The sequence below is a fragment of the Chiloscyllium punctatum genome, chromosome 37 (assembly GCF_047496795.1).
Source record: "Chiloscyllium punctatum isolate Juve2018m chromosome 37, sChiPun1.3, whole genome shotgun sequence".
NCBI lineage: Eukaryota > Metazoa > Chordata > Chondrichthyes > Orectolobiformes > Hemiscylliidae > Chiloscyllium > Chiloscyllium punctatum.
Genome location: NC_092775.1, coordinates 38,980,178 through 39,002,637, shown reverse-complemented (window position 1 = coordinate 39,002,637; position 22,460 = coordinate 38,980,178). Strand labels below are relative to the sequence as shown.

General features: G+C 41.0%; 1 protein-coding gene across 1 annotated transcript in view; it reads left to right on the top strand.

Moving 5' to 3' along the window:
• LOC140463021 (extracellular sulfatase Sulf-2-like) overlaps positions 1-22,460 on the top strand; it is a 323,741-nt gene that overhangs the window by 237,050 nt on the left and 64,231 nt on the right. Inside the window, exons 10-11 of the mRNA XM_072556628.1 lie at positions 10,105-10,255; positions 17,947-18,122. Coding sequence (XP_072412729.1) covers positions 10,105-10,255; positions 17,947-18,122 — 327 coding nt within the window. The remainder of the gene's footprint in view (positions 1-10,104; positions 10,256-17,946; positions 18,123-22,460) is intronic.

Here is a 22,460-nt window from a genome sequence, read left to right as displayed (position 1 = left end):
TCTCTCTCTCTCTCACTCTCTCTCTCTCTCACTCTCTCTCTCTCTCACTCTCTCTCTCTCTCACTCTCTCTCTCTCTCACTCTCTCTCTCTCTCACTCTCACTCTCTCTCTCTCTCTCTCTCTCTCTCTCTCTCTCTCTCTCTCTCTCTCTCTCTCTCTCTCTCTCTCTCTCTCTCTCTCTCCCCCCTGTCTCCCTCTCTCTCTCCCCCTGTCTCCCTCTCTCTCTCCCCTTGTCTCCCTCTCTCTCTCCCCTTGTCCTCCCTCTCTCTCTCCCCTTGTCTCCCTCTCTCTCTCCCTTGTCTCCCTCTCTCTCTCCCCTTGTCTCCCTCTCTCTCTCTCCCCTTGTCTCCCTCTCTCACCGTCTCTCTCTCTCACCGTCTCTCTCTCCCCCCGTCTCTCTCTCTCACCGTCTCTCTCTCTCCCCCGTCTCTCTCTCTCCCCGTCTCTCTCTCTCCCCGTCTCTCTCTCACCGTCTCTCTCTCTCACCGTCTCTCTCTCTCACTGTCTCTCTCTCTCTGTCTCTCTCTCTCACTGTCTCTCTCTCTCACTGTCTCTCTCTCACTGTCTCTCTCTCTCTCTCTCTCTCTCTCTCTCCCCCTGCTCTCTCTCTCTCTCTCTCTCTCTCTCTCCTCTCCCTCTCCCTGTCTCTCTCTCTCTCTCTCTCCCTGTCTCTCTCTCTCTCCCTGTCCCTGTCTCTCTCTCTCTCCCTGTCTCTCTCTCTCTCTCTCCCCCTGTCTCTCTCTCTCTCCCCTGTCTCTCTCTCTCTCTCTCTCTCTCTCTCCCCCCTGTCTCTCTCTCTCTCTCTCTCTCCCCCCTGTCTCTCTCTCTCTCTCTCCCCCTGTCTCTCTCTCTCTCTCTCCCCCTGTCTCTCTCTCTCCCCCTCTCTCTCCCTGTCTCTCTCTCTCTCCCTGTCTCTCTCTCTCTCCCTGTCTCTCTCTCTCTCCCTGTCTCTCTCTCTCTCCCTGTCTCTCTCTCTCTCCCTGTCTCTCTCTCTCTCTCCCTGTCTCTCTCTCTCTCCCTGTCTCTCTCTCTCTCCCTGTCTCTCTCTCTCTCTCTCTGTCTCTCTCTCTCTCTCTCTCTCTGTCTCTCTCTCTCTCTCTCTCTCTCTCTCCCTCTCCCTGTCTCTCTCTCTCTCTGTCTCTCTCTCTCTCTCTCTCTCTCTCCCTGTCTCTCTCTCTCTCTCTCTCCCTGTCTCTCTCTCTCTCTCTCTCTCTCCCTGTCTCTCTCTCTCCCTGTCTCTCTCTCTCTCTCTCTCTCTCTCTCTCTCTCTCTCTCTCTCTCTCTCTCTCTCTCTCTCTCTCTCTCTCCCCCCCTCTCACTATGCCTTTGTGCAAGGAAGTTTGTGTCACACAAATGTGATTGAGTTTATTGAGAAAGTGACAAAGGTGATTGAGGGCACGGTAGTAGATGTTAGCAAGGGCTTTGACAAAATCGCTCGTGGCAGGTTGATACAAAAGGTGCAGTCATCTGGGATTTGTGGTGAGCTGATAAGATGGATACAGAACTGGCTTAGTCATTAGAGGCAGAGTCTAGTGTGGAAGGGCATTTTTCTGACTGGAGATCGGTGACCATGTTTGCGACCCTTGTTCATAATATCTATAAATGATTTTGAAAAGAATATAAATGGTCTGATTAATAAGATTGTGGATTAATAAGATTGTGGTCAATGTAGCAGGATATGGATAGGCTGGAGACTTGGATGGAGAAATGCTAGATTAGTTTAATTCACACAAATGCAAGGTGATGGATTTTGGAAGATCGAATGGCAAACACTTAGTAGCATCAACATAGAGGGATCTAGGCCTATAGGTCCAACTGGATAAGGTGATCAAGAAGCCATATGGTATGCATACCTTCATTGGTTGGGACATGGATAAAAATTGGCAAGCCATGTTGCAGCTGCATAGAACTTTAGTTAGGCCACATTTGGATTATTGAGTACAGTTCTTTTTGCCACACAACTAGAACGATGTGAAGGCTTTAGAGATGGTACAGAAGCAGGTTATCAGGATGTTGCCTAGTTTGGAGGATATTAGGTATGAGGAGCAATTGGATAAACTTGGATTGTTTTCACTTGAACATCAAAGAATGATAAAAGTTTGCAAAATTGAGAGGCATGGATAGTCGGAGTCTTTTTCCCAGGGTAGAAATGTCAATTACAGTACAACCTCGATTATCTGAACATCAATTAACAGAATTTTGGATTATCCAAACAAGATCTCAAGGTCCTGTAAAAACAATGTAAGGCAACTCAGCATTCAGTATCAGTTAAACACCATTATGGTGTGTATTGCCGGATAACTGAGAAACATTTGGATAACGGCACTCCTAAATTACCACTTGTTTATGATCAGATTGATTATCCAAACAACCAGTTATCTGAATAAAGTACTCTGCGCCCATCTCGTTCGGATAATTAAGGTTCTACTGTACTAGGGGGCATTGGTTTAAAGTAATAGAAGGTATGTTTAAAGGAGATGTGAGAGGAATTTTTTTTATTTCTCACACAAAATGGTGAGTGCCTGGAATGTGCTGCCAGGGGAAGTAATGGAGTCAGATACAATAGCCATGTTCAAGAGGCATCTTGACAAACACATGAAGGAATACGTAATGCATAGAGACAAAAGGCTTTTAATTTAGAAAGGCATCATGTGTTGGCGTAGTCTTGGTAGGCCTAAGGACCGGTTCTTGTCTGTACTGTTGTTCTTCTTTGTCCTGTCTTTCTTTTGATTTTATAGTACTCTGTTGTATCCCAGTGTTTTTCCCCTCAGCTTTACGTACAGTCTTTATATATATTTGAGGACCGAAAGTTGGCCATAGTAGCAAAAGAATAAGGAAGGAATCAGATAACTTACAAATCTACTGGAATGTTGTGAAGCAGTTACTAACATGGTCAAGAATGATAATCCAGGCGAAACATTAATTTGAATTTTCAAAAACCATGTTAGAACCGTGTAATGCTTTCGAGAGGTTTTGGGTTCAGGACATAGTTGACTTTCTATCCAGCTGGATCAAGCACCAGTTTACCTACAGACAGTAGATTTGTCTTAAAAAATCATTCCTGGTGGTGTGGGCATTGCTGGCGGCCATCATTTATTGTCTATCCTGACAGTGGTGGCAAGCAGCCTTCTTGATTGCTGCAGTCCATGTATTGTAGACACTTATGGTGTTCCCTTCCCAGTCCGGGCCTCAAAAAGCCATTAGGGAGTGAATTCCAGTATTCTGACCCAGTGACCTTGAAGGTTAAAATCCAAGTCAGAATAATGAGTGCCTTGAAGGGGAACTTGCAGGTGGTTGTGTTCCCAAATATCTGCTTCCTTTGTCCATTCTGGATGGAAAATGCTTGTCATAATCTTAAAGGAATTTCTCTTGTGCATCTTGTAGACAGTACACTCTACTGTTACTGGGTGTCAGTGGCAGAGAGAGTGGATGCTTGTGGATGTGATGCCAGTCAAAATGGCTACTTTGTCCTGGTACCAAGCTGCATGAGCATTGTTGGAGCTGCACCCCTCCAGGCAAGTGGGGAGTATTCCATTGCACTCCTTACTTGTGTCTTGAGGATGATATTCAGGCTTTAGTCAGTCAGGAGGTGAGTTGTGTGCTGCAGCATTCATAGCCTCTGACCTTCTCTTGTAACCAATATGGTGAGTCCAGTGAATAAAAAGAAAACCGTCTGAAAATAGGAAAGTAATTGCGATACTCAACAAGTCCTCTTTTGAAATCTTTGCTGTTTCCAATACTTGCAAGTGATGATGAACAATGTTTCTGTAACATCAATATGTTTTTGAAATTCTTTGAGGGTTGTTTTGGTTAAACAGCTTTTTGTCCAGATATGTTGAAGACCATCTTCGATGTGTAGGTGGTTTGTTTACAGAAGGTAAGCATTAGCAAAGACATGTTTGTGATGCACATAACTGTTTGTTTGGAAGAGGAAGTACGTGTCCCAGATTTTGAGTCAGCAATTATAGAACGTCTGTGGGTGGACTTTGCAGTCTGTATGAAGAGCTGAACACTTTTGTGGTCCAATATTGAGCTAATGACAGCATGACTTGAGGATCAGAAACATTCAATCCTTGTAAATATGACCACATGTTCCAGTTATCAAAACCCAGCTGAAAAACACTTGTGACATGAAACCAATTATAATCCAACTGGTTTATTTTACTTGGAAAACAATTGAAGATCAGAAAATAATTTTTTAGTGGAAGATCTGTTTTTCTACAATATTCAGCATCAAAAGAAATTTAAATGGCTTTAAATGTCAAATGCTAAACACATTGCATTAACTGTCCCTGTTTCATGGACCTTAGAAAGTAAGAGCTCTCCATCTTGCTCTAATTATTCCATATTTTCAACAGACAGCCTTCTTAAAGGAGTGAGATGAGAGACCTCTTACCTTTGAGCTCTTTTGATGCACTGATTAGCTGACCAAGTTGTCAATCAAAGCTGTCACTTCAAATGGGAAATAGGGATGATTCATTCTGTAGAATTTACGGCAACTAAATTTTAGGTTTAAGTAAGTCCCTGTGCCCTTAAATAAAAACAAAACCTCTCGTGGCATCACCCAGTAATGTAAAATACATATATTTGGTATAAATTTGTTTTTCTGGTGGCTTACTGACCTGTTCTTTCAACTTATTGCCCTAAGTGTTCGAAGTGCAATCAGTAAGGTACTGTACATAAGCCTATTTGATAAGCCAAGAACCCATGGTGCTGGGATAATATAGTAACATAGATAACTAATAGAAGATAGACTTAAGATAAAAGGGGTATGATCGGAACAGCAATCTTTGAGATTGCCACAGGGTAAATACTGAAGACATAATTTATTTACAATATATAATGATGGCTTTGCACATGAATGTATTGGAAAGTTTGCAGATCATACAAAAAATAGATGGGAAGGCAAGAAGTGAGGATGACACAATGAATCTATAAGATAGAAGAAGTGAGTGGGCAACAACGTGGCAGATAGAACATGTGTGATAATGCATTTAGAATAGACGAGCTGAATATGATTATAATGTGGAAAGACTGTAAAAAGCCACAGCATGGAAGAATTTGGAGGTCATTGTGCATGGATCACAAAATGGCAGCATCTACATTCAGGAAATATACAAGGCAAGCAGACTGTTAGCCTTTATTTCAAAGTAAATAAAGAATCAAAATAGGGAGGCCTTACTAAAATTATGCAAGACACTAGTCAGACGATGACTAATAATATGTGACTAGTTTTGAGCCCCCTTATCTCAGGAAAAATGTACTGGCATTGGAAGCAGTCCAGAGAAGGTTCAATAATTGCGGATATGCAGGGATTGTGCAATGATGAAAGATTGAGTAAGTCGGGCTTGTACTCATTAGACTTTAGAGGAATAAGTGGAGACCTTATTGAAACACACAAACATACCAGGGAAATTGACAGGGTAGGTGCAGGGAGGTCATTTTCCCTTGTTGGAGAATATTGGGCCAGTGGACAGTCTGAATAGAGGATTGTCCATTTAAGACAGATGTGGATATTTTTCTCAGTAGTGAATTGATGGAAAGCTTTACTGTGGGGCGCTATTAAGTATATTCAAGGCCGATATAGAAAATTTTAAATCTGACAGGGAATCAAGGGTTATGGGAATAAGACAGGAAAGTGGAGTTGAGGATTATCTGATCAACCGTGAACTCATTGAGTCTGTTTCATCATTCAATGGGCTGAATCAACTACTGCTCTTGCATCCTATAACCTGGTGTCATGTGATTTCTGATTCGTATCCTGTGGCCTTATGGGCTTAACTAACATTACTGGAATTAATTGTTTCTTACTGGGAGATGACTCTTTGTAAACTATTTACTTTATGTGAGTAACAAATCGGTCAGAATTTAGCCTAACTGCTAGAAATACAATCGTCGCCTGTTGGAATTCCATGAACTTCTGTACAGCAAGCTACTGCAAAAGTAGCACTGAGAAAACACAACACCCTCTACAGGGCATGCAGGACCTTTCCTTAGAGGGCAACAGCTTCATTTTTCCTAATTAATCAGATTGAAGAGTTTTTAATGAGCAGCCAGAGGTCTGAACCAGAAATATAAATTAGAATTTTGAATTGAATGTCAAAAACAAGAGAGAAGGCAAGATTGGATTGAAAAGCATTTTTAAAAAGAGTATTTCATTTTCTTCTTTTTAAACCTGCAGCACTTAAAAATGGTTACAGAAAAAGTGGCACTTAAAACTAATAAAATTTAATTTTCAATGCCAAAGTTGTGGTTTGACAACAATTAAGACTTGCAACCATTAAAAAGGGGACTTGTCTGAAATGGATAAGCCTTTATATTTTGTAGTGAATTCAGTCCGTCTCTGCTTGTTCAATATAGTTGAATGGGGAGTCAGTCAGTGAGGGTGCCATTTTCAATCAACTTTGAGCCGTCAGTAGCTTCTGGACTTTGCAGTTAAATGCATATCCGAACTTAAAGTTACTGTTTGATTTGCACAGAAATAATGGTGTCATTAGCATTGATACTACTTTTATAGTTAGTTCTGTGCTGGGATCCCAGCTGTTCACAATATACATTAACAAGTTGGATCGAGGACTTGAATGCAGCATCTCCAAATTTTCAGGTGACACTAAGCTGAGTGGTAGGGTCTACAGTGAGGAGGATGCTAAGAGGCTGCAGGGTGACTAGAACAGACTACCTGAGCGGGCAGATACTTGGCAAATACAATATAATGTGGATAAATGGGAGGTTATCCACTTTGTTCACAAGAACAAGAAAGCTGATTATTATCTGAGTGGTGACAGTTTAGGAAAAGGTGAGATGCAATGAGACCTGGGTATCATAGTGGAACAATCACTAAAGGTTGCCATGCAGGTGCAGCAGATGGTGAGGAAAGCTAATGGCATGTTGGCCTTCATAGTGAGAGGATTTGAGTATAGGAGTAGGGATGTCTGCTGCAGTTAAACAGGGCTTTAGTGAGGCCACACCTCGAGTATGTGTACAGTTTTAGCCTCCTAGTCTGATAAAGAGCATTCTTGCTATTGAGGGAGTCTAGTGAGTTTAACCAGACTGACTCCCAGGATGGCAGGACACTCATATGAGGAAAGACTGGATTGACTGGGCTTTTACTCAGTGGAATTTAGAAGAATGAGGAGGAATCTCATAGAATCATGTAAAATTCTGATGAGATTGGGCAGGCCTGATGTGGAAAGAATGCTCCCGATTTTGGAAAAGTCCAGAACCAGAGGTCACAGTCTGACAATAAGGGGTAAAGTCACTCAGGACTGAGATGAGGAAGAATTTCTTCACTGAGTTGTGAAGCTGTGGAATTCTCTCCCACAGTGCGCTGCTGGGGCCAGTTTGTTAAAAGAATTCAAGAGGGAGCTGGACGTGAACCTTGCGGCTAAAGGCATTAAGGGGAATGGAGGGAAAGCAGAAATGGGATACTGAAATTGCATAATCAGCCATGATCATATTGAATGTTGCTGCAGGCTTGAAGGCCAAATGGCCTACTCCTGCACCTAATTTCTATGTTCCTGACCCAATATAAAATCAAGCAAAAAAAAAATCACTTGAGAAAAAAGTGTCACAACAAATATAGGGTAAGCTCAGAGCTTGGGGTTACTGTTGTACAGTTAGGGGTCACCCTTTTTAGGGTAGAGATAATAAGAAATGTTTCTGCTTAGGTGTATGTGACTTTGGAATTCTCTGCATCAAAAGATGGTGGAAGCAGGTTCACTGGATATTCTTTAAGAAAGGGAAAGGTAGTATTTTGTTAGCTACGGGACTCTATGTTTTCTGGGAGTAGATGGAAATGTGGAATTCGAAACGCCAGCAGACCAGCCATTGTCGTCTTGAATGGCAAAGCAGGCTTGTATGACAGAATGACTTATGGGCTTTTATCTCTTATGTTGATAGTACAAAAAGGATTTCTATTAATAATGGTTGAAAAGCAAAATGCTTTGTGTGTAATTATTGATCTTATTTCAAAACTGTTCTATTTGTGAGGCAATGATTAGTCATAACAAAAAAATGCATCTTTAAGACATTGGATTACAAGTTATCAAAACAGATCAATGGTGAGGCCAAATGAACTAATTTTAATAGAGGGAAACTGACCGCACATATGCTTGATCCAGATCTTAATAATGAAACCTACAGATAAGAGTGAATTCAACAAACTATTTAATTTTAACCATGAGCATGGGTCTAGAGTTCAAAAAGAAAATTCACAATATCTTAACGAGTTATTCAGAAATGATTGTATCCTTCTGCCTCCACAGGGCAGTTGTTTTAGAGCAGTCCCTGGAGGTAGATGATAATTTGGTATAAATGGACACCATTATAAGAAACTGGATCAATATCATTTAAGTGAAAATTTTGAATGCCAGATAGTGATTTTCTTTCAGCAAAGTGGAAGAGAAATATTGCTTAAGCAAAGCAGCATTTAAACAAGGAGTGTGGAAGAGATTCTATCCTGAAATAATTAGATATTGATTTTGGATGGAGAAGAAATGATAGACAAGAATATTTTCTCACCCTAGATTTTCTTATGATCTTGCCATCCTGTGTGTCAGAAACCTGAGTTAATTTTCAATAAGCTGTCAAATAGATGTCTTTTGTACTCCTGTTATATTCTATCACTAGAATTGGTTATTTCTTTACACGTCTTTGAATGTTTCACAAATATGTATGTTCACAGATAGCAGTCATCAGAATGGAGAATACTGGATCTTGATACAATTACAGCTGTCTCTCTGTATCTGTTGTATATCAGTATATCTCTAAGTGGCTTTGATTATCTAATTCTCTCTCCTTATCTGACTAGCTATTTCACTGTCTATTTCATTTATGCAATTCACTATATCTAACTTCATTGTTCAACTATCGTTCACTATCCATCTATCTATATGTAAGTACTTCTCTATTGAATTCAACAGTAACTGTTTATGTAGCCAAGTACACCTCAATTTCTGTCTGTGTACGTATTAAGTCTACATGGAAGTGCTGGAAGAACTAATTGATCTAAAGAAATCAAAAATTATACTTAAATTTGCCTGTAATTTTCTGGCTTCAGGCCTGATTCTTAACCCTCTCTTCAAAAGCAAAAGTGGACCGGAAAGGTGTCCAACATGACAGCAAGGCAAGTCAACTTATTTCCTGAAACCCAAATCTCCTCCAGTACCATATTAACTTGCCTGAATTTAAATAGAGGAAGATTGGTTGTCCCAGAGGTACTGCATATAATTTAAGTGAGTATTACACCTCCAGCCTATCAACTACGTCCTAGCTGAGGACATCAACCTTGTTAGCTTAAGGTTGCAGTCAGATAAGGTTGTCTTACAGCATCTGTACCACCAGTTTTCTCTCCTGTTTTCAAATTGAGACCGGTCTTAAGCTGGATTGGTGGGTGAACAGTTACAAATGCATGGGCTAACTGACCGCACTGGACGCGACAGCATTGTGAAAGGGAAGTCATGGTAGATTGGTGACTTTTGTTTTGCAGCATGTTCCATACGAAGTACATGAAGGTAATTCAGTTGATGTGAGAAATATGCATTTTCAGAAGGCACAAAAAATGTTGAAAATTTGAAACATATGGTGTGAAAGAAATTGTAACTAAATAAAGGGAATGAATGCTAGAGCACAGATATCACAGTAGGAGTAAATGAATGTATTTGAATTGGCAGGATGTAAATAGTGGTACCCCATTGAGATCTATGCTAAAATCTCTGTTCTCTCTATTTATATAAATAATTTAGGCAAAAGCACAAGTTTTATGATGATAGTAAATTAGTCATCATGGCACAGTGAAGAAATAATGCCAGCAAATGCAGAATAGCATCGGCACATCGGCAGAATGGGCAGTGCACACAATTTAATGAAATGCAATGAAAATGTAACATTAAATTTTGATAAAAGAGCAATGAGATGGGGAAAATTATAAATGTTAAGTGTGAAAGAGAGCATAAGCACAAAACTCTAGGGTCACAAGTACAGTGATATCAAAACTTAGTGTCATAATTGTGATCAAAAACACAAGGAATCTAATATCGCTCTAATACCAATTTGTCGAAATCTTTTAGATTAATTATGTTTTTTTTTTTTAAATTACATCTACAGCACCCCCAGCTATAATTATGCACCCAATCCAGACAAGCATTGGATCATGAGATATACTGGCCCAATGAAACCCATCCATATGGAATTCACTAACATGCTACAGAGGAAGCGCCTGCAGACTTTAATGTCTGTGGATGAATCAATGGAAAAGGTATGTTGTCAGTGAAAATTATAAATGCATTAATATTGAAACATTTGATTTTTTTTTTACCATATGGTATCCTGAAAATTCCTAAGTCAAACAGTATTGGATATTTAAGTGCCTTCAAACAAGCAAGCCTTTGTTATGACACAGGCAAATCGCTCGCACGTGCAAGAGAGCATTCCAGTAAATATTTTGCAAAATTGGATCAAGTGACCCATCATGTAACCTTTCTTGCTTACCCCTCACACCTCCCATTCCAAATTTTGAGATTAGGTGCTTGCCACCCAGCATTTCATCCCATGACTGAATCACTCCAAAGATGAAAAAGAGAATCTTCAAATTAAAAAGTATTATTTGTTTAGTATCATTTTACATCAATAGCTAGGTTAGGAACAGAGTTCTCTTTTCACTTTAGCAATTAATCACTGCAAGTTTTTTAAAAATTTGTACTCCCATTAGATGTTTTACATGAACATTCTTTACAAATGATTACTACATTGTAAAATAAGAGTCCAACATAGAATAGTACGGCTTAGAAAAGTCATTCCGAAAAGAGACTTTGTCTATAAATTGCATACGTTCATAGCATACTGCACTGTTGTTACCACTTTAACATATATCACCATTGAATAAACACTTTATTGAAAAAAAGTGATCACAAGTCTGATTCCCATTTGCGTGAGATAGAACAGGACTGATACAGTAATGCCAACAGCAATATTTTATACGATAAGAAGAATGAACTGATCTATTTGATGTGTTTAAGAGCAGATCAGGTAACTGCCAATATGACATCAGCCACAATTTCACTTCTATTTTATGAAGCATTGATCTTCCAAGCTAAGGGAAAACAGCCACATTATAGTTGCCAGTGCAATTGACAGCAAACAAATGTATAGAAATCCCTGTCCAGTGGATTTGGCAATGTCAAGACCAGCTTAGTTTAACTATCTGAGGCAAACCCCACAATATTGTGTAGGTCCTCACTGAGGAAATGTGAGAAATGGCTACTGTTGCAAGATTCCCATTCCTGTCTCAGTCTAAACGGTCAGACAGAAGCTCTAGCTGACATCATATGGCTGCCTCACACCGAAGATCTGACAAATGCTTTGCACCTGAAACATAGACTCTTTGTTCCTTGTAGCTGATTGACCTGCTGCATGCATTCAGCTTTTCTGTGGTTGTTTTACTAATTAATTGGTTGGCCACTGTATTTGGAAACCTAATGTAATAGTCAGAATATTTTATATACTCTACTTGCTGAGCTTGCCCAGCTGTGCTGCCAGTATGATTTGTTTTAACAAGTGCATTGTTCCATTAGTAATACCCTCAATTAAAAATAAAAATTGTTCGAGGTTCTTGTGGTGCAGTGATAGTGTCCCTACATCTGAGCCAGGAGAACGATTCAAGGCCCATCTGCTTCAGAGGTATGCAATAACATCTCTGGACAGGTTGACTAGAATTTTGTTTTAAACTGTGAAATAGTACTTTTGTAATTATTTGCATCAATAAAATATTTTTGCCTAAAGATGGAACATAACCTCCTATGGAACCAGATTGTACTGGGATTCGGTAAGACTTGTGACTAAGAGAAAGGGTGGGGGGATTAGATTCTCTTAAAACAGTTCTGGGGAGGATGGGGGACAGTAATTGCATAGATCACAAACCTATTGTTCTCATTAAGAAATAAGAATGTATCCTCCATGCATGCTATTTTGCCAGTGCCTCTGCTGCTTCCTGTCAGTCAGTGAGCCTGAACTGTTAATGATCATGTTGATAGAGTGCAGTGTGCAGCCAGGTCTTCTGAAGCTATGATCTCTTATCATTAATCACAAAGGGCACTATATAGGGATAATAGGAGCAGCAAAGATGCGCAGAAGACGAGCTGTAATAAAATACTCAGTAAATTGGCTTTTGTCTGCGTTATGACTTTTTTTTTTCAAAACTGTTAAAATGTTTATATTTTTAATATTTGTTTTGCGTAATGATCACTTACAGATGGAAGGGAAAATATGTGCATGCTCTGTTGTTGAACAGGGATTTTGGTTTTTGGTATCACATGGGATAAATTCATTACCAAAAACCTGATGAAAGGAATGTTCTATCTGGGTTGCTTCCCCTTGTCCTATTTCTCCTCCTCCACCTCCCATCCATGTATATAAGTTGTGTGAAATCATAGGCATTTACAGCACAAAGGGGTCATAGAATCGTAGAAATGCATCGCGTGGAAACAGACCCTTTGGTCCAACCTGTCCATGCTGACCAGATATCCCAACCCATTCTAGTCTCACCTGCCAGCATCCGGCCCATATTCCTCCAAACACTTCCTATTCATATACCCATCCAAATTCCTCTTAAATGTTGCAATTGTACCAGCCTCCACCACTTCCTCTGGCAGCTCATTCCATACATGTGCCACCCTCTGTGTGAAAAAGTTGCCCCTTAGGTCTCTTCTATATCTTTCCCCTCTCACCCTAAATCTATGCCCTCTAGTTCTGGACCCCCTGACTCCAGGGAAAAGACTTTGCCTACTTATCCTATCCATGCCCCTCATAATTTTGTAACCCTCTATGAGGTCACCCCTCAACCTCCAACGCTCCAGGGAAAACAGCCCCAGCCTGTTCAGCCTCTCCCTGTAGCTCAAATCCTCCAAACCTGGCAACATCCTTGTAAATCTTTTCTGAGCCCGTTCAAGTTTCACAACATCTTCCTGATAGGAAGGAGACCAGAATTGCACGTAATATTCCAACAGTGGCCTAACCAATGTCCTGTACAGCCACAACATGACCTCCCAACTCCTGTACTCAATACTCTGACCAATAAAAGAAAGCATACCAAACGCCACCTTCACTATCCTATCTACTTGCGACTCCACTTTCAAGGAGCTATGAACCTGCACTCCAAGGTCTCTTTGTTCAGCAACACTCCCTAGGACCTTACCTTTAAGTGTATTAGTCCTGCTAAGATTTGCTTTCCCAAAATGCAGCACCTCGCATTTATTTGAATTAAACTCCATCTACCACTTGTTAGCCCATTGGCCCATCTGGTCAAGAACCTGTTGTAATCTGAGGTAACCCTCTTTGCTGTCCACTACACCTTCAATTTTGGTGCCATCTGCAAACTTACTAACCGTACCTGTTCTGCTCACATCCAAATCATTTCAGTAACTGACTAAAAAACTGACCCAGCACTGATCCTTGTGGCACTCCACTGGTTACAGGCCTCCAGTCTGAGAAATAACCCTCCACCACCACCCTCTGTCTTCTATCTTTGAGCCAGTTCTGTATCCAAATGTCTAGTTCTCCCTGTATTCCATGAGATCTAACCTCGCTAATCAGCCTCCCGTAGGGAACCTTGTCGAATGCCTTACCGAAGTCCATATAGATCACATCTATTGCTTTGCCCTCGTCAATCCTCTGTTACATCAATCAGCTCATCCTACTTACACTGGCCTTTAAAAGAGTTATCTCAGCTAATACTTTCCAATTCAACGTCCATAATCTTGGATGTTACAGCACTTCAAGTTATATCTAAATATGTAATTTCTAAATATCTAATATCTAAACACATTCATGAAGATAGAGCAGTGTTTGTGGTGTGTACAGATTTTAGCAAGGCGTTTGATAAGGTTCTGAAGGTAGGCTCATTCAGAAAGTAAGGAGGCATGGAATACAGGAAACTTGGCTGGCTGGATACAGAATTAGCTGGCTCATAGAAGACTGTTATAGTTTGTAATGGGGCAGGATGCAGAGCTGGGCAGAGAAGTGGCAGATAGAGTTCAACCTGGTAAAATGTGAAGTGATTCATTTTGGAAGGTCAAATTTGAATGCAGATTATAGGCTTAAAGGGAGGAATCTTGGCATTGTGGAGGAACAGAGGGATCTTGGGGTTCACATCCATAAATCCCTCAAAATTTCCATTCGAGCTGTTAAGAAGGCATATGATGTGTTGGCTTTCATTAGCAGCGGGATTGAGTTTAAGAGCCATGAGGTTATGCTGCAGCTCTATAAAGCCCTGGTTAGACCACACTTGGAATATTGTGTTCATTTCTGGTTGCCTCATTATAGGAAGGATGTGAAAGTGCAAGAGAGGGCGCAGAGGAGATTTACCAGGATACTGCCTCGACTGGAGGGCATGTCTTATGAAGAAAGGTTGAGGGAGCTGGGGCTTTTGTCATTGGAGCAAAGAAGGATGAGAGGTGACTTGATACAGGTATCAAAGATGATGAGAGGCATTAATAGAGTACAAAGCCCAGAGACTTCTTCCCAGGGCTGAAATGACTATCACGTAGGGCGTAAAGGTGATTGGAGAATGGTTTAGGGGAGATATCGTAGGTAGGTTCTTTACACAGAATGTGGTTGGTGTGTGGAATGCACTGCCAGTAGTGGAAGTAGAGTCGGGTTCATTAGGGACATTTAAGTGACTCTTGGAGAGCCACATACATGATAGTAAAACGTGGATATGTTGGTCTATTTGATCTTAGAGTAGGATAAAGGTCGGAACAACATAAAGGGCCGAAGGGCCTATACTGTGTTGTACTGTTGTATGTCCTATGTAAATGCCTTTCAAACGTGATGCGAGTTTCTGTTTCTGCTACCTTTTCAGACAGTGACTCTCAAATAGCCACCTATTCCTGGGTGAAAACAATTCTCCTGTCACCTAATGTAAGACTCCTGGTTATTGACTCATCTAAGAGAATTTGGTCCTTCTATCTAGGCACATGGTAAATTTATAAACCTCAGTTACACACCTATAGCTTTCTCTGTTCCAAAGAATGTAGCCCCACATATCTGCATGACTTAACTTCCCAGTTCTGGCAACATCTCACCTCTGTAGTCCCTCTTATGCATTTGTAATCTTCATCTATGACGTGTTACAGAGCTGCACTCTAGCTATGTCCTAACTTACTTTTAATATAGTTTTAGCATAATCCCCATGCTCTTGTTGTTAGCAGAGATACAGAATATAGGAAAGAATTTCATAAATGCCACCTTTACCCATCATATCTGCCTGGTTTGCTATATTTAGGAATCTCTGGGCAGACTTGCCAAGGTGTCTGTTATTTGAGGCTTAACATTCAGTGTCTGTAAAAGGATGTGCATGCAGTCATTGACATCTTCCAATCCATGGAAATTAGCAATTCCCAGTGAAGTTACCTACTCTGTCTACTACTACTTGGCAAATAGCAATGAAATTTAGTTAGCCCTCATTTAGTAGGCAAAAACCATCACTTCACTTGTGTATTTGCTGACAACATACTTTGAAATGTTACACATATCTCTAATTCCTCTCTGTCAGGACTCTGACATGCACATCTTCTTGTTCATGGTCATCTACTATAGTCACAAACAATGTCTTTCTTGTTGTGCCTTATGGCAGCAGCACATAGAACACTTCACTCAGGACATCCAAAATGAAACACCGACACTTCGCAAATGGTTCCTTGCTGAAGGTAAGGCTGGACAAATGCTAACCGAGCTCCCTGAGATAGGCTGTTCTGATGAGAGCCATTCCCACCCTCTTATTCCACTTGGCCTCCACTCGTTTGCCAAGTCATGTTGTGTTCTGGGAGCAACAGGTTTGTGTAGAAATCTTCATCAGTAAAAACATCTTATGAATTTGTTTTGCAATTCACTGTTGGAGCTTGGAGTTGTAGAAAATACTAAACACCTGCAGAATCAAACAGTAACCAGAAGAAATCCTCCAGCCACTAATGTGATCCCGAATAGGCACTGGTGGGCGTTGCTTCCTGTTGCTGAATGTGTAGTCAGCCAAGCAAGGTTGAGAGGATATTAACTGGAAAATGCGAGTTGGTGTCAGGTCAATATCACACACAAGCTATCTTCTCATTGTAATTCTGAAACTGTTCGCTGCACTCTGCCAATGCCTGTACCTCTCAAAGATACATGGAGCTGGCTGAAACAACGTGCATTAAAAACAGGAACAAATAAATTTAATTTTTCACCTCTTAAGACTAATTCCTGACAGGAAATTATTACTTTGTGTTTCTTTTATTTAATGACTTAGAACCCAGAAATGAGAAGCAAGTCCTTGAAGTCACTTTGGGTGAAGGAATGAGAAGTTCTGCTGAGGGGCTTCATCACAGTAACTGAAAGCATGGAGGAGTCTGTTTCCAACAGGTTCATAGTTCCTTGAAAGTGAAGTCGCAAGTAGATAGGGTATTGCAGAAGGCATTTGGTATGCTTGCCTTTATTGTTCAGTGCACTGAGTATAGGATTTGGGAGGTCATGTTGCAGCTGTACAAGACATTGGTTAGACCACTATTGGAATACTGCATGAAATTCTGGTCTCTCTGCTAAAGGAAGTATGTTGTGAAACTTGAAAGGGTTCAGAAAAGATTTACAAGGATGGTGCCAGGATTATTTTCCCTGCAGTGTCAGCCTCCACCAAAGTCTTTCCCCCAAGGTAGCTAGAGGGCATAGGTTTAAGGTGAGAGGGAAAATATTTAAAAGGGACCAAAGGGGCAACTTTTTCACAGATCGTGATGCATATATGGAATGAGCTGCCAGAGGAAGTGTTGGAGACTGGTACAATTACCACATTTAAAAGGCATTTGGATGCGTATAGGAATAGGACGGGTTTAGAGAATATGGGCCAAGTGCTGATAAATGGAACCAGATTACTTTAGGATATCTGATCAGCATGGTCTGTCTCCGTGCTGTATACCTCTCTAGCTGTGTATGGTATTGCTTTGAACCAGCCCTCAACATTGTATTTTTGCCAACCCCAACAGAATTTCTCACAATAGAATTGCATGCATATACTACTTTTATCTTTGGAAACCCAAATCATTGTCACACAGACCTTGTTTCAAACCCTAAGTTTGGAGAAGCAGATGTCCCCTTTGGTGAGCTTGGTGGAATAAATAGGTACAGCCTTCCAGGGAGCTGCTCATTTTCTGCCATATTCCCCCTCTTGGGTCAGGGATAAGCTCCAACTCCATCCACTGTTAGCCATGCAATTTGATTGGCACATTACAACCTGTCTCATTATGTCTGTATGTTCGTTCCATCATCACCACATCAATTAGTATCCAATACAGTGCCAGACAGCTGGACCTGAATTACTTGCTACAAGACCAAATACAGCAATCTGCAGTCAGGTCCTCTGAGACATGAGTATCCAAGAATCGCCAGCCATGATTATCTGAAAGGTGCACAGATGAACAACCATCTGTTCACCTGAAACCATTTGAGGGAGCAAATTCAACAGTATGGTTCGGAAATATTCTGTTTATGAAAAGCCCCAGTGGTTTGAGCACTTGAGTATCAAGAAATATTAGTTCAATCTGTACGTCACATTTTTTGTTTGGTGCTTAGTTTTTCAATATTGTAGTTGGTTAGTCTGCAAGGGTAGAATGTCACTGAATTTAATGCAAAAAGAAGGGACTGGTGAAGGACATAATACAAGGATTGTACATGTAGCAGGGCTTCTTGTGCTATGTAGGTAAGTTGAGTAGGTTAATCAGTGTTAATGCATCAGTTACGTCTGGCTTTCTATTGCTAAAACAGATTAATCTAGTATAGTTAAAATGTAATGATGTATGAGAAGGAAATAGAGATTACACTTAAGCAAAGATACAATGAGTAGAGATATTAGTACCCACAAATACTTGGTGTAGACTCTCATTACATGTAATTTTTCACTAACTTAAGTGTTTACATTTGATCTTTCAGCTCTATAACATGCTTGTTGAAACAGGAGAAGTGGACAATACGTACATCATTTATACAGCAGACCATGGCTATCACATTGGACAGTTTGGACTAGTCAAAGGAAAATCGATGCCCTATGAGATTGATATCAGAGTGCCGTTTTTCATGCGGGGTCCCAATGTGGAACCAGGGTCAATGTAAGATGATCAATAATCAAAACTGAATTGAATATCATTGCAGTAATTCTAGGATCCTAAGACCATGAGGTGTATCGTAGAAGTGATTTCATGTTCACTCTTGAGAACTTCCATTTTAGGTATTTTCCAATCAACCTGTTTAGATGTGAAACCAGGCCTCCTGGCCTAGAGGGTATGGATGCTACCACTACATCACAACAATCCTAGAAACTCCATTTTATTCGCATCAACCAATTGAATGAACTATCTGTTTGTAATAGTGGCCAAATTTTGTTGAGCTAGTGGGGCGTTTCAATAAATTATAATGGGCTCAGGGATAATGGGTGTCATTTGGCTCATTACTTCCACATTCCACCTTTAAGAATGAGTTTTGCTTCCAATTGGAGACTGAAGCTGGGCCTCTGCCATGATAATTTGGACCTGGCTGCTATGTTTCCCTTTCTGACAGGCTGCATTAAACCCAGCCCAGTGTATCTTTTGACATACGTTGAAATACAATGGCATTTAGCACACTAAAAGAGCTAAGTATTTTTATTAGCCGTTGTTTAATGCAGCTATAGATTAGTTGCTAATTTTGCCATAACTCCTCGGTCAATTGGGATTGATTTTGAGGAACTGGTTCACTGGGCCAAAACCTGGAACTCGCTCCTTAGCAGTGTTGTTGGTGTACAGATATTTACACCAAATTGACTGTGACAGTTCAAGAAGGCAGTTCACTACTAGGTTTTTGAGGGCAACTAAGAATGAGCAATAAATTCTGACCCAGCCAACAAAGCCCACACCCCCTGAAAGAATGATATTTGTTTTGAGGGAAAGAAAAGGATTTTTGTGTACATAACCTAAGTTAAAAAACAATCTGCCAGAATCCTAAGAAAGTGTTGATTTTTTTTTTTCCAGACACCGTTCTTCTATGCGTGCAATTTGAAACCAAGACCTCATCTGAGTTGTCCAGTGTTTCAAGTGGATGCTAAAGTTAGCACATGACTAAAAATTAGAGTAGAGTGAATAAAGCAATATTTTAAAATAAAACTGATGCATTGGTCATTCACCTCAGCTCTTTGTGATGTGTCAAAATGCTGCTACATTTGTCTAAGCAACGACCCAGTACTACAGTATAATTAGTTAAAGGGAAAGTTTGGAAATGATGAAACCTTGGTAGCCTGGAATCTTTATTTGAATTCTTATTACAGTATCACATAAATCACAAAATTACATTTTCTAATAACTGCCTGAAATGAATTTCAGTGTGCTCTCACTAACTTGTAAATGTTTTATCAGCCAAGTTATTTCTTTATTTTTAGCCAAATGTTCATTGACAGGCTTCATTGACTTTTCTTTGTCCTTGACAATTAACAAAGAAATGAGTTGCTAGACATTTAAAAAAAAAAGAGGTTCATCCTAGTTACATATTGCAATAATTAATTTTAAAAAGTGGAACGTAGATTTTCTGTTAAGCCTCAACTTTTAATCATGTTGTAATTTGATGGACTCATAGAGATGTACAGCATGGAAACAGACCCTTCAGTCCAACCTGTCCATGTCGACCAAATATCCCAACCCAATCTAGTCCCACCTGCCAGCGCCCAGCCCATATCCATCCAAACCCTTCCTATTCATATACCCATCCAAATGCCTCTTAAATGTTGCAATTGTACCAGCCTCCACCACATCTTCTGGCAGCTCATTCCATACACGTACCACCCTCTGTGTGAAAAAGTTGCCCCTTAGGTCTCTTTTATATCTTTCCCATCTCACCCTTTGGGTTGGTACCTGGGATTTCGATGTTGTGGCTATTACGGAGACATGGGTAGAACAGGGACAGGATTGGCTGTTGCAGGTTCCAGGGTTTAAATGTTTTAGTAGGGTCAGAGGTGGGGGAGGTGTGGCATTGCTTGTCAAAGATAGTATTACAGCAGTGGAAAGGACAATGGATGAACACTCGCCATCTGAGGTAGTTTGGGCTGAGGTTAGGAATAGGAAAGGTGAGGTCACCCTGTTAGGAGTTTTCTTCAGGCCTCCTAATAGTCCTAGAGACATAGAAGAAAGGATTGCGAGGATGATTCAGGCGAAGAGTGAAAGTAATAGGGTGGTTGTTATGGAGGACTTTAACTTTCCAGATATTGACTGGGTCGGTGTTTGTCCAATGTGTGCAGGAGGGTTTCCTGACACAATATGTAGACAGGCCAACAAGAGGTGAGGCCATACTGGATTTGGTTCTGGGTAACGAACCAGGCCAGGTGTTAGACTTGGAGGTAGGTGAGCACTTTGGGGACAGTGACCACAATTCGGTGACTTTTACGCTAGTGATGGAGAGTGATAAGTGTGCATTGCAGGGCAAAAGTTATAGCTGGGGACAGGGAAATTATGATGCGGTGAGGCACGACTTAGGATGTGTGGCTTGGAAAAGTAGGCTTCAAGGTAAGGGCGCAATCGATATGTGGAGCTTGTTCAAGGAGCAACTATTGAGTGTCCTTGATAAATATGTACTTGTCAGGCAGTGAGGAACGGGTCGTGTGAGGGAGCCGTGGTTTAATAAGGAATTGGAATCCCTTGTTAAAGGGAAGAGGGCGGCCTATGTAAAGATGAAGCGTGAAGGTTCAATTGGGGTGATTGAGAGTTAAGGTAGCCAGGAAGGATCTAAAGAGAGCGCTAAGAGCAGCAAGAGGGGACATGAAAAGTCCTTAGTTAGTAGGATTAGGAAAAACCCAAAGGCTTTCTATAGATATTTCAGGAATAAAAGAATAACTAGGGTAGGAATAGGTCCAGTCAAGGATAATAGTGGGAAGTTGCGTGTGGAGGCTGAAGAGATTGGGGAGTCACTGAATGAATACTCTTTGTCAGTATTCACTCAGGAACAGGACATTGTTGCCGATGTGAATATTGAGTCACAATTAATTAGAATGGATGGCTTTGAGGTATGTAGGGAAGAGGTGTTGGAAATCTGGAAAGGGTGAAAATAGATAAGTCCCCTGGGCCTGATGGCATTTATCCTAGGATTCTCTGGGAAGCAAGGGAGGAGATTGCAGAGCCATTGGCCTTGATTTTTATGTCCTCATTGTCTACAGGAATAGTGCCAGAAGACTGGAGGATAGCAAATGTGGTTCCCTTGTTCAAGAAGGGGAGTAGGGATAACCCTAGTAACTATAGGCCGGTGAGTCTCACTTCTGTTGTGGGCAAAGTCTTAGAGAGAATTGTAAGGGATAGGATTTATGAACATCTGGATAGGAATAATGTGATCAAGGATAGTCGGCATGGTTTTGTAAAGGCCAGATCGTGCCTCACAAACCTTATTGAATTCTTTGAGAAGGTGACTAAGGAGGTGGGCGAAGGTAAAGCGGTTGATGTGGTGTATATGGATTTTAGTAAGGCGTTTGATAAGATTCCCCATGGTAGGCTACTGCAAAAAATACGGAGGTATGGCATTGAGGGTGAGTTGGAGGTTTGGATTAGGAATTGGCTGGCTGGAAGAAGACAGAGGGTAGTAGTTGATGGTAAAGGTTCATCTTGGAGCGCAGTTACTAGCGGTGTTCTGCAAGGATCTGTTTTGGGACCATTGCTGTTTGTCATTTTTATAAATGACCTGGAGGAGGGGCTAGAAGGTTGGGCGAGCAAGTTTGCGGATGATACGAAAGTCGGTGGAGTTGTTGACCGTGAGGAAGGATGTGTCAGGTTACAGCGGGATATAGATAAGCTGCAGAGCTGGGCAGAAAGGTGGCAAATGGAATTCAATGTGGGTAAGTGTGAGGTGATTCACTTTGGTATGTGTAACAAAAAGATGGTGTATTGAGCTAATGGTCGGATACTTGGTAGTGTGGATGAGCAAAGGGATCTTGGTGTCCATGTACACAGATCTCTGAAAGTTGCCACCCAGGTAAATAGTGCTGTGAAGAAGGCATATGGCGTACTGGCTTTTATTGGTAGAGGAATTGAGTTCTGAAGTCCTGAGGTCATGTTGCAGTTGTATAAGAGTGTGGTGTGGCTGCATCTGGAGTATTGTGTGCAGTTTTGGTCGCCATACTATAGGAAGGATGTGGAGGCACTGGAACGGGTGCAGAGGAGGTTTACCAGGATGTTACCTGGTATGGGAGGAAGATCGTATGAGGAAAGGCTGAGGCACTTGGGGCTGTTTTCATTGGAGAAAAGAAGGTTTAGGGGTGACTTGATAGAGGTGTACACGATGATTAGGGGTTTAGATAGGGTTGACCATGATAACCTTTTTCCACATATGGAGTCAGCTATTATGAAGGGGCATAGCTTTAAATTAAGGGGTGGTAGGTATAGGACAGAAGTTAGGGGTAGATTCTTTACTCAGCGAGTCGTGTGTTCATGGAATGCCCT